At 32.8% G+C, this 17,292-nt stretch overlaps 1 protein-coding gene across 2 annotated transcripts in view; it reads left to right on the top strand.

Moving 5' to 3' along the window:
* Positions 1-2,213: 2,213 nt before the first annotated feature.
* LOC108740331 (kinesin-like protein Klp68D) overlaps positions 2,214-17,292 on the top strand; it is a 75,170-nt gene continuing 60,091 nt past the window's right edge. Inside the window, exons 1-4 of one of the 2 annotated variants that reach the window (XM_025977036.1) lie at positions 2,214-2,280; positions 2,336-2,552; positions 2,616-2,818; positions 2,875-3,135. In XM_025977036.1, the coding sequence (XP_025832821.1) occupies positions 2,529-2,552; positions 2,616-2,818; positions 2,875-3,135 (488 nt within the window). In that variant the 5' untranslated portion in view covers positions 2,214-2,280; positions 2,336-2,528. The other variant, XM_025977037.1, reaches the window with a different exon arrangement.

Raw genomic sequence — 17,292 nt, 5'->3', positions numbered from 1 at the left:
AAGCAAGTCATTCCCAGGTTTTTTTGCCAATATCTGTTTGAGTGCTGTCAAAATGTTCGCGTTCCAAAATATTCAGAATCGCAGGCCCAACAAAAATACCTTCGTTAATGTTAACTTTACTTAACCTTGGGAATGTCTGATGCAGGTACTAAAAATCAGACCCATTTCTATTCAGTGGCTTAACAAAGTTTTTCCTCAGGCCCAATTTGATATGCAGTGGTGGCAACAAAATTTTTTTTAATTATACCAATGGCTTATGTTTTATATTCATTTGACCCATTCACACAAAAAACAGCAAATCTTGGTGTAACCTCCTGTGAATTTACATGAGTTGAAATGGCTATTTTCGTTACTTTAAGTCCTATAGGAGTTAGATACTTCGAATGTGGAGGGGCCATCCCTAGGGACCCTCATGGGGTACTGCTAAGTTGTACAATATTTCCTTAACTTGAGAAAAACATATATTTGGTAATATAATATATATATTTGGTAATACCTCTATTGGTATAACAACACAAATATACAACGTACATACTTGTAATTATAGTGTCAATATTAAGGACACATAACATCACGTATCATTAAAACTTGTACTAATATTAAAAAACAAGATTATTTTTGGCTTTAGAACACCAAAAATAGTAGCATTTGGCCAATTTTATTGCGGATACATTTTGGCTGTTGTACAGTGAATCCGGCCGAGTGAATAGTAAAATCAGCAACTAAATAAAAATTTATGAAGAAAACTAATTTTTACCTTGAATTCTTAAAAAGGACATTAAATAGTCCATAATAAATTTAATAAAAGTTATATTACACAGCAACTTAATACTTTAATATGATCATTAATCATTAGTAATTAATTAATCTATACAACACATAAGTCAATAGCCACATGTTACGACGTAGAATTACTAACTGGTGAATGGCTCGACCGATTTGACTAATTCCTTTTTTGTTGTGTTCATTATTATCAGGGCAAGGATAATATGAAAGAAAATTTTTTAAAAATCTACGGGAAAAGTCAGAAATTCGGACGATATAAAGAAAAGAGGGTTAGGTTGATTGTAAAATTTTGTTATTAAAAATGGTGAGAGATGAGTAAGTACGCAAACGTACAGTTATGAAGAAAGATATTTACAATATTATACCTAAATGTTCTTTGCACTAATATTGAAATATATACATGCAGCCATTTTTTTACAAATTTTGCTGCATGTTTTCATTATTTTGATAAAACAAAATTTATCATAAATAAAACAAGAAATCAATTGAACTTGCATAATAACGGGAATGTATTTTTTCTTTTCAATTTGAATGATAGCAAATTTTAATGTAAGACTTATTTTGTACAATATCCAAGTACAGACAATGTGTCGCCATCTAGTTGAATTTGCTGTTACTGGAGTATTTCAAATTGCGAATTACAAATCCAGATGCCAATATACTGCCTGTACTTGAATATTATATAAACCCTCTCTTTAGGAGTTTCATCTTATCCAAAAGTTTGCCAATATTTTTATATCTGAAATATGGTCTACCAACACTTCGTTAAATGAAGAAAATTAGAAGTTGACCCCATAATGGAAGTTCGAAAATTGGAAAACCTAGAAGTAAGAATTTTTAGTGTTATAGGTGGCTTTATGGATAGCCGAAAGAAATCACCGGCGGTCAAAAGCCGGAAGGGTTTAAAACTAAAACTAACTAAAATAGGAATATCTGCAGAAATCGATTTTTCGCAATTGTCATTCAATAACTAATTTGAAACTTACCTTTCTTTTCGTAAGATATTTTCACAAAAAATGACATCCTATTTTTTATATTTGCAACTGTTGGACCTCGAGCAGGCTTTTGTGTGTATCTATTTGGAAACACCATCAGTTTTTGCGTTTATTTCACTGATGTATAGGCAACCAATTCAACTATGGTGCATTGTGTTTGTATACTAATATTAATTACTGCATTGAACGAAACATAATTCGAATAAAATTATTTATTCAATTTACAGCATCTAGCTATGGACATGATACAGAAAATTTGATATACTGCAGTACTGTTTCTACGATCTAATCGTAAGCTACAAATACGATGCCTACCCGTTGATTAATACCTAAATTAAAAATTAATTAATTGGATTTGTAATTGTAAACAAGATAAACTTTTTAATCTGGTTTCTTATCAGTAACGAGCTTATTGTTCAAAATTCGTCATGAGTTTACAAACCACGCATGTTGGAATTGTTTTCGCTTGGTAGATTTACCTGTCACGTTTGCTTTGAAAGTAATTTTCATCATAATTCACCTGAGTGAATTCATCCGTTCTGTTCTACTTACAGATAGAATAATTATTATTGTTTACTTGAAGATCGCGTACTGCAGTTAAGGTGTTTAGTTGAAACACACCAGATGTCCCTGTTGTGATTAAACAGAGCTTCGAATTTGAAAATGACACATCTTGGCGCAGGGAAATCAATAAAATGTGATTGTTTGCGGTATCTAGTGCTTTAGGTGCGGTATGAAAATAACACGATGAATAAAAGTAGTGAAAATATTGTAAGTAAATTGTGTTTTTTATGGTTTTGTGCATGTTGAAATGTGGTTGCGTATTTTTTGTAGAAAAATGCACGCAGTGCCAACAACGAGGCAGTGCAAGTTATCGTGCGATGTAGGCCTATAAGTGAAAAAGAAAAATTATCAGGCTGTTGTGAAATTGTTGATGTTTATCCTAATCGTGGTGTTATCGAAGTAAAAAACCCAAGGGCTAAGAGTGACAATGAAAGGATTAAAATGTTTACATATGATGCCGTTTACGATTCACGGTACTCTCAACCCCTATATCTTTATCACATAAGATTGTCATTGATTACCGTTCCAGTTCTTCACAACAATGCTTGTACGACGAAATGGTACGACCCCTGGTAGCCTCGGTACTCGAGGGTTACAATGGTTGTGTTTTTGCTTATGGACAAACAGGCACAGGGAAAACTCACACCATGGAAGGTGTTGTTGGGGATAGTGATATGCAAGGAATTATTCCTAGAGCTTTTGAACAAATTTGGTCCCATATTAATAGAACAACAGGTGTAGAATTTTTGGTTTATGCGAGATATTTGGAACTTTATATGGAAGATATTCGGTAAGCGATAATTTTCTATATATCAAAGATGATTATAATAAGTACCTACCTACTCAACAGGTAAATGTTTAAAGTTCACGTAAACATTAATTATCTAATTAATTAGTATAAAAACAAAAGTACATAATTCTTTATTAAATATTACATAATAATATACCTACCGCAACGACAACGACAAAAGTTGCTTAAAATTGTCATTAATAAGTTTCAAAGAAACTTGATTTGTTCACCTTGCACAAATGATGTCATTTTGTAAAATAATGCGATTTGATGTTTAACCAAATTTGCTAATTTGTAGGAACAGCAAACATAGGTAATTACTGTAAACAATAATATCAGTACATTCTTCTAATTATTCATTTTAATTAATTGATTTTTTAAGAATGTAGGTAAATACACGCATTTATGTAAAAGGTTTAACGGTGATCCTTGATTTTTTTGAACTTAAAAGTTATCTTTTATTTGAAGTACATAGGTGGGTGTATAAAATTTTAATGCATCAGTTTTATTTTTGCTTTCGCTAAAAATAAAACGTGCATAATTTTGCTGTAACTTCCCCACTAACGTCGTTTTGAAAATAGTTTTCAAAATGTAATTAAATACGTTAACTTTAATTATCTTAAATCCGCTTCATTAATTTTTAAATTCTATTTGAAACAAAATTATAAAAAATAAAAATTAAATTAAAAAAAAATAAAAATACATACTAATAAAAAAAAACGTACCTAATAAGGTAATGAAGGCTTTTTTTAATTAATTTCTTTTAACTTAAAAACTATTAGGGAATCCTCAGATCAATCGACGCAGAATTCAATTCTACATTCACGTATAAGATTATATACAGAGTATTCCATTTTAAGAAACAACTTATGCATGCTCGAAATTTTATAAGTTGGTCGCTATATTTTAAACACCCTGTATACATTTACAATACTAAGATACAGATAGGTACGAAATAGTTGCTCACTCAATATAACTGTGGCAGTTTCAAAACTAGCTGAATAATCCGTTATTTAGCGTGGGAACGCAATTTTCAAAATTTTCAGAAAAATCGAAATATCTCTAAAACTAAATACTAATTTTTCAGATAAAGTTGTATAATCAAAGACGATCTAAAAAGGTTCGTTGAAGCTTAAAATTTTATAAGAAATATAACATTCCACCATTCCACTTAAAATAAGCTAGTTGATATCGACTTCCGGTATAACCAGAAGTGACGAACAATGGAGAAGATTTTTACCATTTCTCCCGCTACGTCTCTCGCCTAATTAAATTTTCGAGTTTTAGAAAATTTAACAAAAATGAGAAAGTATACAGTGTCAGAATGTAAAAAAATGCAATAAGACGTTTAAAATTACCCAAATTACCTTGTTACAAGGTTTACCTTTGTATCACTACATGACGAACATCTCCTTTCTAATTTTGACTTAAGATTTTGATCTTATTTCCATGTGCAATAGATTGCACGGGAAGGAAAGTACTAATTAGATTCGTTAATAATAAATTACTTAACCGGCTTAACCTCAAACGAAACTTAAACGTTCATATGTGTGGCGCCCTCTATTTCCTGAAATTTTCCCCATTGCAAATGCATATTTTAATTAGAAAGAGTGTCACCTTTTAGGTTATTTGCCGTATTTTCAAATTTCTAGTGGTATTTTAAGTTTGAAAACTTTTAATGAACGGGTTACGTGAAATACCCTGTATACATAAGTATTATTAGAAATCTAGAGAAATAAAGTCGTTTAAAATTATGTAACGAATTTAATGTCGTCACAAGTTTGAACATCTTTAAAAAAATCCCGATTAGTATTTTTGTTTACATTTTTTGAAGATGACGTGCAACACTAGAAAGTGGGAGCGGAAAGGTGGAAGCGCAGGGAGTTTATCCTAACCTAACCTTAACTACTGTACCATAATATTTTTCAGTATTTTTGTATTTTTTGTGAAGAATCAAATATTGCTAAAGCTATAGGAATGGGGTTTTAGACAAAAATCTGTCGAAAAATTACTGTTAGATTAGGTTAGGTTAGGTTGCGGTAGTTTCTTCTTCAATATTTGATTTTTCACAACCACATACAATTACTATTTTAGTATTGTACAAGACCATAACAAAACTTCTCACACATTGCTCCCCTCTGGTCAGAAGTCCCATCATCTGCAAAATTACCGGGTTCCTTATCTCACAAACAAATGGAACCCCCATAAAATTATTCATTCGTCTGTACCTATGTCACAGCTGAGTATGTAATGTTTTCCGGTAATTATATACCTCTTAAAAAATATTTGTACCTAGGTTGATGGAATGAAATGGAATTTCAGAAAAACTTTATAAGCCATGTCGAATATCATTAAAGAGATATTTTCTCTTCTGAAACTATTCAAATTTCTACACACTATAAGTTCCATACACCAATGACGACTTGCAAATTGAACATATTCTATTAAGGATGTTTTTTGGGAGGTCATGTCAAAATGTTATGAGACAAATAAAAATTTGGAAGAACGTTCCTCATTCAATTCTAAAACTCCTGTAAAAATTACAAATCGATTCACTAACCCGTTAAAAAGTTATTGAAATTTTAAAAAATTGTAATTTTACACGTCATTTTATGGAGATTCGTTAACCGAACAGATTAAATTTTCTCTCAAACCGTATACTTTTTTTAGTATAGATAGTATTTATTTACCTCATGATATGCTGCAAAACCTAATTAATCACGAATTTCTAATTTTATGTACTCTTGTCTCCGATTGTACCTCCCAAACTTCCTTAATATAAAAAATACGGCGTACTATAGGGAATTTCGTACAATTGTCTTTAAATAAATAGTACAGTAATACGTACAAATTATTATAAANTTTCCTATTAAATTTATATTATTGATATTTCGAAATTTATTTCCTACAATATTCCATCCACCTTTATTAGAGATACGGTTATTTTTATTGATCTACCTACTTATGTAGTTAGTAATTATCAATTTTCAAAATCCGAATTTTATTAACGTCTCACATTCTCTGAAGTAGTGTCATCATTCAGTATAAAATTCGTTGCAGTATTTCATTTCATTCCATTCATATCCAGTTAATTGTGTTTGACGTTCATCCAAAGCATATCACATTACAATCCATTGATGTTGGTGTTAGTCCAGAGGCGCGAACTTTGTTTGCGAAATGAAAGAAAACAAAACAATAATGATTTTTTAATTTTCTAATTAATTTTGTAAAGACGCATATGGGTCCAAGAGCAAACATCAAATGTAGTATCAAATACAAGTTATCCATGTTATCCCTTAATACGATCATATAATTGTTTAACAATATCTCAATGCCAGTTTGAGAAAGTTTTCGTTTATAATTTTGTGTTGTAATAAATGATCATATAAACCGAATAAACGCTTTTTAAAGGTTTTACAGAATATTTTGAGAGTCCGGTTAGTTAATCGGTCAACAGTCAGAGTAAAAAGTAATATTTTCAAATGGACGTGGTTGAAAAAATTTATTCCACACATTGACTAAATTATAAACGTATATTTTCTACATTCGGTGAATGTTTCTCCTTACCAGTATAGGTAATTTATTTTACACAGTAACGTACGCAAGGCAAAATTATAACTTATCGTTAAATAAAAATCTCCTTTTCCCTAAGTAGACTCAAAATTCTCCTGGTCTAGAGACCAAAAATAGAATGTGTTAGTGGACATCTCTTTCTTTATTACTTATTGATCGTACAGATGGAGAGAGAGCTGACTAAGTAAATTCGATCTGGTGATAATACAAACAGTTGAATAAGTTTATAACGCTAATCTGTAAAATTGTCCCTGTCTATGTCTTTCTATTATAAAATATCTTCATTAAATCTTATAATTAACATTTGTCGAAAACCACAATGAATTTTGATCCTAAAGAATGTCTTATAACACCATACAGCTTTAGAAAATACCACAAATGGCGCGGTAAACGCCATCTGTAGTACGATGCTACATTTTAGGATTACGTATGCTCCAACATGGTCCACTTGTTTGGATATCTACTTGCTAAAACGAATCCTGGCGTAGCTAACCTCAACGTGATAGGCACGTCACCATAATCGAATAAAATAATTCGAAGTGGTCCGTATTCTGTTGAAACTGCCAGATGCGGATCGCGATTTCGATCTTTTTGGATCTCATCATATGAGATGAGCTTTATTTGTGGTATTTTCTAAAACGCGCTGTTAAGGCAGCAGGTAAAAGTTGATGAAATCCAAAAAGATCGAAATCGCGATCCCCATCTGGCAGTTTTGACAGAATACAGACCACATCTAATTATTTTATACCATACAGCTTATTTAAAAAAAGCTTACCATTCTCTCTTCTAGATTGTAGGGATTTTTGGGGTGGCATAATATCAGGTCAAATTGTTATCTGAAAAGTAGATATATAGAGTAAAATGAAAATTATCAAGCACTTTCGCAAAATTCCTTACGAAAGGTCGCACCGATTTCGATCAAACGTAGGTCAAAAATTTTACACCGATTCTAGCATACTTTTAGAGTCTTTTCACACGGACCACTACAGTGGCCGCCANGCATAATATCAGGTCAAATTGTTATCTGAAAAGTAGATATATAGAGTAAAATGAAAATTATCAAGCACTTTCGCAAAATTCCTTACGAAAGGTCGCACCGATTTCGATCAAACGTAGGTCAAAAATTTTACACCGATTCTAGCATACTTTTAGAGTCTTTTCACACGGACCACTACAGTGGCCGCCACTGTGGTGACAAACAAAACTTAATTTATGTTTTATCGTTGATTAAGTTTTTTGTATAAACTATTGTCAACGGGGTGTACTAAATACCACATGAAATAAGACACGTAGATGTAGTGATTGTAGAAAATAACTATATTGAATTTAACTTAAATTTAATCCACTATAAACTAACTTTAAAACTACAACTACCGAATAATTAAAAAAAATGATTATAAAAATCAATCGCAAGAAATTAGGATAATAGAGTTTGTCTTATGGAGACGATGTTTTCTCCAGCGAGTCTATAATAGTACTAATTTAAAATTTTATAAAATCTATGAACTTACTATCTAACAATAATGTACAAACATAATATTAGCCTACCCCCAGGTAGGCGGTCATTGGACCTACAAGAATGCAGCCGAGGGGAATTTTGGCTATTAATACCAATAAAACTGTAATGAACTGTACGTGACGAACATAATAGGACACTTTACAATTTGTTTACAATTCTACCCGACTACCCCGTGTACCTAACATGCCGGCCACCTTGAAAGTCTAATTACTTTCAACTGCATTACTGACACAATAATTATTAGCTTATCGGCAACACGCACAATTTTGTCACTGAGCGTTTAAAAATTGCACCACTCGCGATTTTTACCGATGCCACTCTCGCGATACTGTCCTTGCCCGGATGAAGTTCCACTATCCTTCCTAGCCTCCATGACATTGGGGGAGAGTTGTCGTCGNTTTTTTAGTATAGATAGTATTTATTTACCTCATGATATGCTGCAAAACCTAATTAATCACGAATTTCTAATTTTATGTACTCTTGTCTCCGATTGTACCTCCCAAACTTCCTTAATATAAAAAATACGGCGTACTATAGGGAATTTCGTACAATTGTCTTTAAATAAATAGTACAGTAATACGTACAAATTATTATAAATGCAGTTTAAAGGTCTTGAGGGGTGATAAGCGTTGTTTGCTGTTTTATGTAACCTTTACCTACATACATTGCATATATAGGTATATTGTATATTAATAGTTTTCGACCATCTGTTTGTAGTGTATCTATCTATCTATGAGCTTCGTAAATACACCGGTAATTAAATCCTTTTAACAGCTGATTAAATATAGATGTTTTACGATTAGTTATGCTTGTTTTTTTGACACGGCTTGTTTGTTTAAATGTCTAGATAGCCGTGTGCTGTCATAGTATGCACAGTATTTGCTCAACGTACACCTGACCTCGAAGTGTTGAAGCCTTGACAAAATCATGTTTTTTACTTTTTTTCGCGTAGGATTTGCACTTGGCCCAGTGATGTTGTTACAGGGTATGGCGATCACCGAGGGCGTTCAAGAAATTATTCAAACGAAAGTGGCGCAAATTTTAATCGGGAATGTAGGTTTTTTACGTTTTGGTTTGATTAAGAAGTTAAGATTATGACGGCGCCAAAAGCTTCTCGAAAGCCACTTCTAAGTTACAAAATATGGTCTTAACGCTATTTTTTGTAATTGCTGCTTTATGGGTGAAAACTTCCACTTCTTCATGATCTTTGGCTAAACTTTTACATTGGTCTTGGTATTGTAGTCTTGGTCTTGATTCTGCGAAAATTTAAGAACAAGACGAAGACTGACATCTTACTAGCTAGTCAAAAACCGAACGAATAAGACCAAGACTAAAACCAAGACCGAACGATCAAGATCAACCTAAAAATTATTACTTCCAGTGGATTTGTTTTATATTCATTTGACCCATTCACACAAAAAACAGCAAATCTTGGTGTAACCTCCTGTGAATTTACATGAGTTGAAATGGCTATTTTTATTTCATTTCATTCCATTCATATCCAGTTAATTGTGTTTGACGTTCATCCAAAGCATATCACATTACAATCCATTGATGTTGGTGTTAGTCCAGAGNGCTAAACTTTTACATTGGTCTTGGTATTGTAGTCTTGGTCTTGATTCTGCGAAAATTTAAGAACAAGACGAAGACTGACATCTTACTAGCTAGTCAAAAACCGAACGAATAAGACCAAGACTAAAACCAAGACCGAACGATCAAGATCAAGACCGAATGTGCAAAACCAAGACCAAATACGCAAAAATTAACCAAAAAATTATTACTTCCAGTGGATTTATTAGTTAAACTACTCGAAGCAACTTAAATATCTCCTTTTCTTGGAAAAAAAAACATTTTTAATATTTGAAGTTTTTAATTTGCTTTACCAGATTTTAACACTAAATATAAAAAAAGAAACTTTACCACTGTTTGAAAAAAGTGAACTACAAAACTGTCCCCGGAGTAGACAAACTAATTTTTTTTCGATATTTTTTACTTATTTCAAGTACCTTGTACCTTTTGTTCGCTGACAGGTCAGTTTATGCGTTGAAGATAGGGTCAATTTATGCATTGGAAGTACGATAAGTTCTCGAGTTTTCATAACTCTCACAACTATCGACAAAATGACAGAAATTTTCAGCATTTAAGACAATTATTGAGTCGGTAAATAAAAAAAAAATGTGCTAAGAATTATAAAAAAAAAAACGGATCAAATTGAATGAGCAAGACCAACATTTACCACGCAAGGCCAAGACCAAAACCGAGCCTATACGAAGACCAAGACTAGCACTATTTGAGAAAGAACAACATCAAGACTGGGACAGTCCACTACTTTTACATTTACCGAAAACTAAATCATCCCACACTTCAAACCATGTGTTAGCAAACAACCATCTAATTTAATCTAGGTCTCTGTCTAGCTCCACGTCTAGGCTCTTCATATATTAGAAGCTACGAATCGGAAGTGTTTCATCCCATCACTCATCTTCATAGCCTCTTCTATCCACTATATTTTAATCATCTTCTACATTACAAGTACTTCATTCTTCTTTTCCGCTGCGCTAACCTTCCACGTTTCGCATCCGTATAGAGCCATATATTCCAACCACTTACACGTATAATAGTATTTGTGGAATTCTACGCTATTCTGTGTTTTCTCTGCTGCTTTTTACATTGTTTCTAGTGAACTGATGCTGTTCTGATTAAAATCTAAAGGCAGTCATCGGTTGGAGTTGCTTCCCAACGTTTCGGTAGCACAAGGGGTGACTTTCTTCAGAGGTCCTTTCATATCCGATACTGGATGTTGACTCGGTCTATATACCTGAATCAGGACAGCATCAGTTTACCAACTGGCCACGAAACCCTTAACATTAACAATTTTCTGCGTTTCCAGATTGTCTTTTATTTTAAGGCTTATTTGATTGATGCATTTTTTCGTGCATTTTTTATACTATGCATATGAGATCATTATATTTTCGAGCTAGGTACATCTGTTATGCATTGAGTTTTAAATCTACTAGATATTTTTAGACGAGTAACATAAATTTCTCCGTTTACTTACGTAAACTTAAATAAATATCTGTGTGTACATATCGCATATTAAACACTTGCTATAAAATTCTTGGGCTATTAGATTCTTGGCATTTGTCCCGGTAATACTTGCATTACGCATTGTAGGTATTGTTAGATTCACCAAGTATTTTTACAAATATATTACGTATTTTAATTTTTTGGTTTATTGCGTTACTTATGGATGTGTAATTAATAGTATTGATAATAATAATAATTCAAAAATTATGCATAAATGATGATTATATACATACGTATTAAAATATTGCATGTGGGCCAATTATTACTCGGCGAACACTCAGTAATTTCTTTCGTATTTTCCCGTATTACAACGAGCAATTGAGAGCAGCATGCAAAGATATTGTAGGGAGCACGAGTGTGTTTGTGTGGGATCGGGCACATGTGTGCGTGAACGGCTTATCGATCCGCCGACTAGCCGCGGGCGCCTTTCTTCATGTGGGAGAGCAGTTGAACAGTTCAAAGAAAAAATAAACTATCCGGATGTTTCCAGAAGGTTCCAGAAAGTAAACAAAAAGTATTTAAAAGAAAAAGACGATCGCCCAGAGAAAAAGAAATAAATTGACCGTTGTAGAAGTGACTCCAGAAATAAATTGACAGTGATAAAAGTGAAATAAATAGCGCATTGAATAGTGATATATCAACAGTAGCGTACATAAATAGAATAATTCATAACCTAAGTTTAGTAACAATTTAATAGTTCTGTTACAATTAGTGTAAATAAATACTTTTTGTCGTTATTTGTCTTAAAATTTAATTTTAACATTACAATATGATGTGCCAACATTCGCCCTATTTCGTTACACATAAAACGATGTTGTGACCTGCAATACTCGGGCGTAATTTTTACCGCATTTTCTGTATTACAAATGAATTTAATGTATTACGAATTTGTTCGCACAAACTGTATCGATGACGCAAACAAAATCCCTCAATAATTTAACAATACCTAGGTAGGCATTGAATTACTGAATATACAGGTTCACTGTCATTGTACGAACTTGACAATTCCGCACGTGTATTATAAATATGCGAAGCAGATAAAGATATTCATGTTACTATAATATCTACTTACTTGGTTGTAGCATTATTATACAAATGTTCGTGCTCCTGGTCATGTAATGCGGAAGTCAACAGGTGTTATAAGTGGAACGAGGGTATTGTAGCGCGCGTAAGCCTTAGGTCCTATCTGATATAGAGCTTGTTTTATTATAATAATATAACAAAACATCTAATTACGATAAAACTTGTGTTTGGTATATTTTGTTGAATTTATTGTCATAAAATCTGATATTTCAGTAACTGTTTTAGTAAATTATCCATCTGCCCCGGTTTAATTTTTCTGTGGTTTCCTTGGATCACTTATTAGGGCATTTTGAAATGTTCAGAACATGAAATTTAATGTTTGAAGAGTAAAAAAATAAATATGCTAGATTGTTTAATCTGGTCTAAAACTTTGCCAGGTGCTTGCAAAATAATTTCTCAAAAAAATTGAAAAGTCATTTCGGTGGGATATTCTACCTGTCATATGATCGAGAAAATTACACATGAGGATGAATGAGCAGGTAGTAGTATGTTGCAATGCGAAACACCCAAAAGTCTAAATAAACTCTGAGCCTATATATATTATAAAACGCTTTGACATTTAATAATGGTTAATGTGAAATATTATTGTGAAAATTCATTCTCAATTTTTTTGTCCACTATAAACTACCTCGGGTTAATGATGGAAAATTTGTTGCTGTTGACACACCCTTGCTGAGAATCAAATCCCCTGGCTTTGGCTTAACGTACCAATGCTCTGACCACTAAGCAACGAGAGACGATAATTACATTGGTTCGACAGATCTGTGACCTAATAAGTACGGTTTATCGTTGTTGCTGTGGTCATCTCGAAAAACGTGAAATATATTTTTTCAACCACGTATATCTGAAAATGCCATGGATCCGTTTCTCTGAAAATTGACCTAAACTGACACAACTCAAAATATTTTGAATCAGCATAAGAGCTTTTTCACACGAGCTACATTTTGTAGCGCTTTCGTTGCGCTACAGTAGCGTCACAATTGCTAGTTCGTATGGGTGCGCCCTAGAGCGATTTTTTGCAGCGCTTCTATACTGTAGCCGATGTAGTAACGTATCTATTTCAAATTTAAAGAAACAAATATTAAAATGAAGTCGCGGAAGAAAAATAAAGAGGAGCATACTTTATTAGCGCTTCTGATAAATTAAAAAAAAAAAAGAAGAATATAAAGAATCGAAAATATTGGGTCGATTCTTACTACAGCAATCGATTGATAAAAGGATTTCTATACATCTTCGTAAGATTTACGTCGAAATGAAAAAATTTTTTCAATCATTCCTTCTTTCTTCTTATATAGTCTGCACTGCAGCTATTCCACATGCAATCTTTGAAATTATAAAATTTTCGAGGGTGGAAGCGTTAACTTAAGTAAATATATTTCTTAGTGAAGCACAACAATTGCATGACTATTTAGCCGCGCGATTTAAGCGAATGCCGCTACAGTTCAGCGACTGTAGCGCTACGTTTTTAACCGACGAAAAAAAGGAGGAGTTTCTCAAATCGACGCGTATATTTTTTTGTTTTTTTTTTATGTATGAGCACGCATAACTTTTTACAGAGTAGTCCGATTTTGGTAATTCTTTTTTTATTGGAAGGGGTATATCCCGAAGTTGGTCCCATATAAATTTGGAAAAAAATTCCAACCGTAAGGGTAGGAAAACAGGGGATGATTCTTAATTGTTGTTCACTTACTGATTTTAATGTATGACCACGCATAACTTTTAACAAAATAGTTCGATTTTGATATTTCCTTTTTTATTAGAAAGGGTATACCCCGAAGTTGGTCCCATATAAACTTGGAAAAAAATCTAACCCTAGGGGTAGGAAAATAGGGGATGATTTAATGTAGAAAAATAATAGTAGTGGTAGTAATTAGAAGATTATAATCACAAAAAATTATAAAATAAAAACTATAAGAAATAAATAAAATTAACAATGCAATGGTTATTTCTTTAAATTTAAGGTAATTTAATGATCTTTGTTTATTGATTGTTTAGTGCCGACTCAAAATTACTTAGGTATACTTACATTAGTTGACGAACTTAGTTATTAAGGTTAATAATAGAAAGTTTTATTATTTTTTGCTTTTCAGTTCTTTCGGCGGTTTAATTTTTTTGTTGAAAAGTTTTTATTGAAGCGCTGCTCTCGTGTAAAAGCATCAATCAACAGTGGATTTCAAAAAATTGCGCAACTGTAGCGCTTCAGAAGCGGTACAAAAAGTAGCCCGAATGAAAAGGCTCTAATACTCCTTACATAACAGCTTGCTTTATATGACTTATTCCACTTCATTATTTATACGAAAATATAGCTGAAGATATTTGTACTAATTTTCCTATAGCATGTTATATTTTTCAAAAAGGATGCCGTCTTTTGATGATTACATGTATTCGTCGGTAGTGTATACAGATAAGATAAACGTGAGTGGTAAGAGTGCTCGAGAGTCACGTAGACAGTCAGGATGCACTTACAATTAAACTTTTTTTTTGTTTATATTATTCTCGAGAAGGGGAAATCTTCAAAACTTCAAAGACACCTCCTGAAGGGAGGTAATGTCAGATTTTTACCGACTAAAATCCCTCCTCTAGTGGGAAGATCAACCCGAAAGTTATACATCCGCGCGGGAAAGAAATGAAAAGGTTGGAAATGGGTAGAGGATTGAGTTGGGAAAAAGATTGAGTATAGGGTGGAGACGGGAGTATTTAGGGGGGAAACATGCTATAATTATGTATAATGACTGTTATATATGCATATAAAGCTGCACCATGTCTAATGAAATACTGACGACGTAATAAATGTTTTCCTAGCGAAGTTGTTACATCAATCCGCCAACTTGGATTTATTTAGCATAATTTTGCCTTTGAATTGCATTTATTCCTAAAAACCCCAATTAAAACCTACATTTGCCGCCCTTCCTATTTTCACAATTATGTAAGATCTTTTATTCAAATTGGTCGGGATTGAAGTGAAAAGGTGCACGCCAAAACTAATATTTTTAATTTGGCATTCGAGGAGATAAGTAGCTTATAATTATTATCTTAAAGTGAAAACGCATGCGTTCTTATTTACAAACAGCTGTTACTATAATATCTACTTACTTGGTTGTAGCATTATTATACAAATGTTCGTGCTCCTGGTCATGTAATGCGGAAGTCAACAGGTGTTATAAGTGGAACGAGGGTATTGTAGCGCGCGTAAGCCTTAGGTCCTATCTGATATAGAGCTTGTTTTATTATAATAATATAACAAAACATCTAATTACGATAAAACTTGTGTTTGGTATATTTTGTTGAATTTATTGTCATAAAATCTGATATTTCAGTAACTGTTTTAGTAAATTATCCATCTGCCCCGGTTTAATTTTTCTGTGGTTTCCTTGGATCACTTATTAGGGCATTTTGAAATGTTCAGAACATGAAATTTAATGTTTGAAGAGTAAAAAAATAAATATGCTAGATTGTTTAATCTGGTCTAAAACTTTGCCAGGTGCTTGCAAAATAATTTCTCAAAAAAATTGAAAAGTCATTTCGGTGGGATATTCTACCTGTCATATGATCGAGAAAATTACACATGAGGATGAATGAGCAGGTAGTAGTATGTTGCAATGCGAAACACCCAAAAGTCTAAATAAACTCTGAGCCTATATATATTATAAAACGCTTTGACATTTAATAATGGTTAATGTGAAATATTATTGTGAAAATTCATTCTCAATTTTTTTGTCCACTATAAACTACCTCGGGTTAATGATGGAAAATTTGTTGCTGTTGACACACCCTTGCTGAGAATCAAATCCCCTGGCTTTGGCTTAACGTACCAATGCTCTGACCACTAAGCAACGAGAGACGATAATTACATTGGTTCGACAGATCTGTGACCTAATAAGTACGGTTTATCGTTGTTGCTGTGGTCATCTCGAAAAACGTGAAATATATTTTTTCAACCACGTATATCTGAAAATGCCATGGATCCGTTTCTCTGAAAATTGACCTAAACTGACACAACTCAAAATATTTTGAATCAGCATAAGAGCTTTTTCACACGAGCTACATTTTGTAGCGCTTTCGTTGCGCTACAGTAGCGTCACAATTGCTAGTTCGTATGGGTGCGCCCTAGAGCGATTTTTTGCAGCGCTTCTATACTGTAGCCGATGTAGTAACGTATCTATTTCAAATTTAAAGAAACAAATATTAAAATGAAGTCGCGGAAGAAAAATAAAGAGGAGCATACTTTATTAGCGCTTCTGATAAATTAAAAAAAAAAAAGAAGAATATAAAGAATCGAAAATATTGGGTCGATTCTTACTACAGCAATCGATTGATAAAAGGATTTCTATACATCTTCGTAAGATTTACGTCGAAATGAAAAAATTTTTTCAATCATTCCTTCTTTCTTCTTATATAGTCTGCACTGCAGCTATTCCACATGCAATCTTTGAAATTATAAAATTTTCGAGGGTGGAAGCGTTAACTTAAGTAAATATATTTCTTAGTGAAGCACAACAATTGCATGACTATTTAGCCGCGCGATTTAAGCGAATGCCGCTACAGTTCAGCGACTGTAGCGCTACGTTTTTAACCGACGAAAAAAAGGAGGAGTTTCTCAAATCGACGCGTATATTTTTTTGTTTTTTTTTTATGTATGAGCACGCATAACTTTTTACAGAGTAGTCCGATTTTGGTAATTCTTTTTTTATTGGAAGGGGTATATCCCGAAGTTGGTCCCATATAAATTTGGAAAAAAATTCCAACCGTAAGGGTAGGAAAACAGGGGATGATTCTTAATTGTTGTTCACTTACTGATTTTAATGTATGACCACGCATAACTTTTAACAAAATAGTTCGATTTTGATATTTCCTTTTTTATTAGAAAGGGTATACCCCGAAGTTGGTCCCATATA

The sequence above is a fragment of the Agrilus planipennis genome, unplaced genomic scaffold (genome assembly GCF_000699045.2).
Source record: "Agrilus planipennis isolate EAB-ADULT unplaced genomic scaffold, Apla_2.0 scaffold205, whole genome shotgun sequence".
Taxonomy (NCBI): domain Eukaryota; kingdom Metazoa; phylum Arthropoda; class Insecta; order Coleoptera; family Buprestidae; genus Agrilus; species Agrilus planipennis.
The sequence above is the reverse complement of the archived record's forward strand: the minus strand, read 5'-3'. Positions and strand labels throughout refer to the sequence as shown.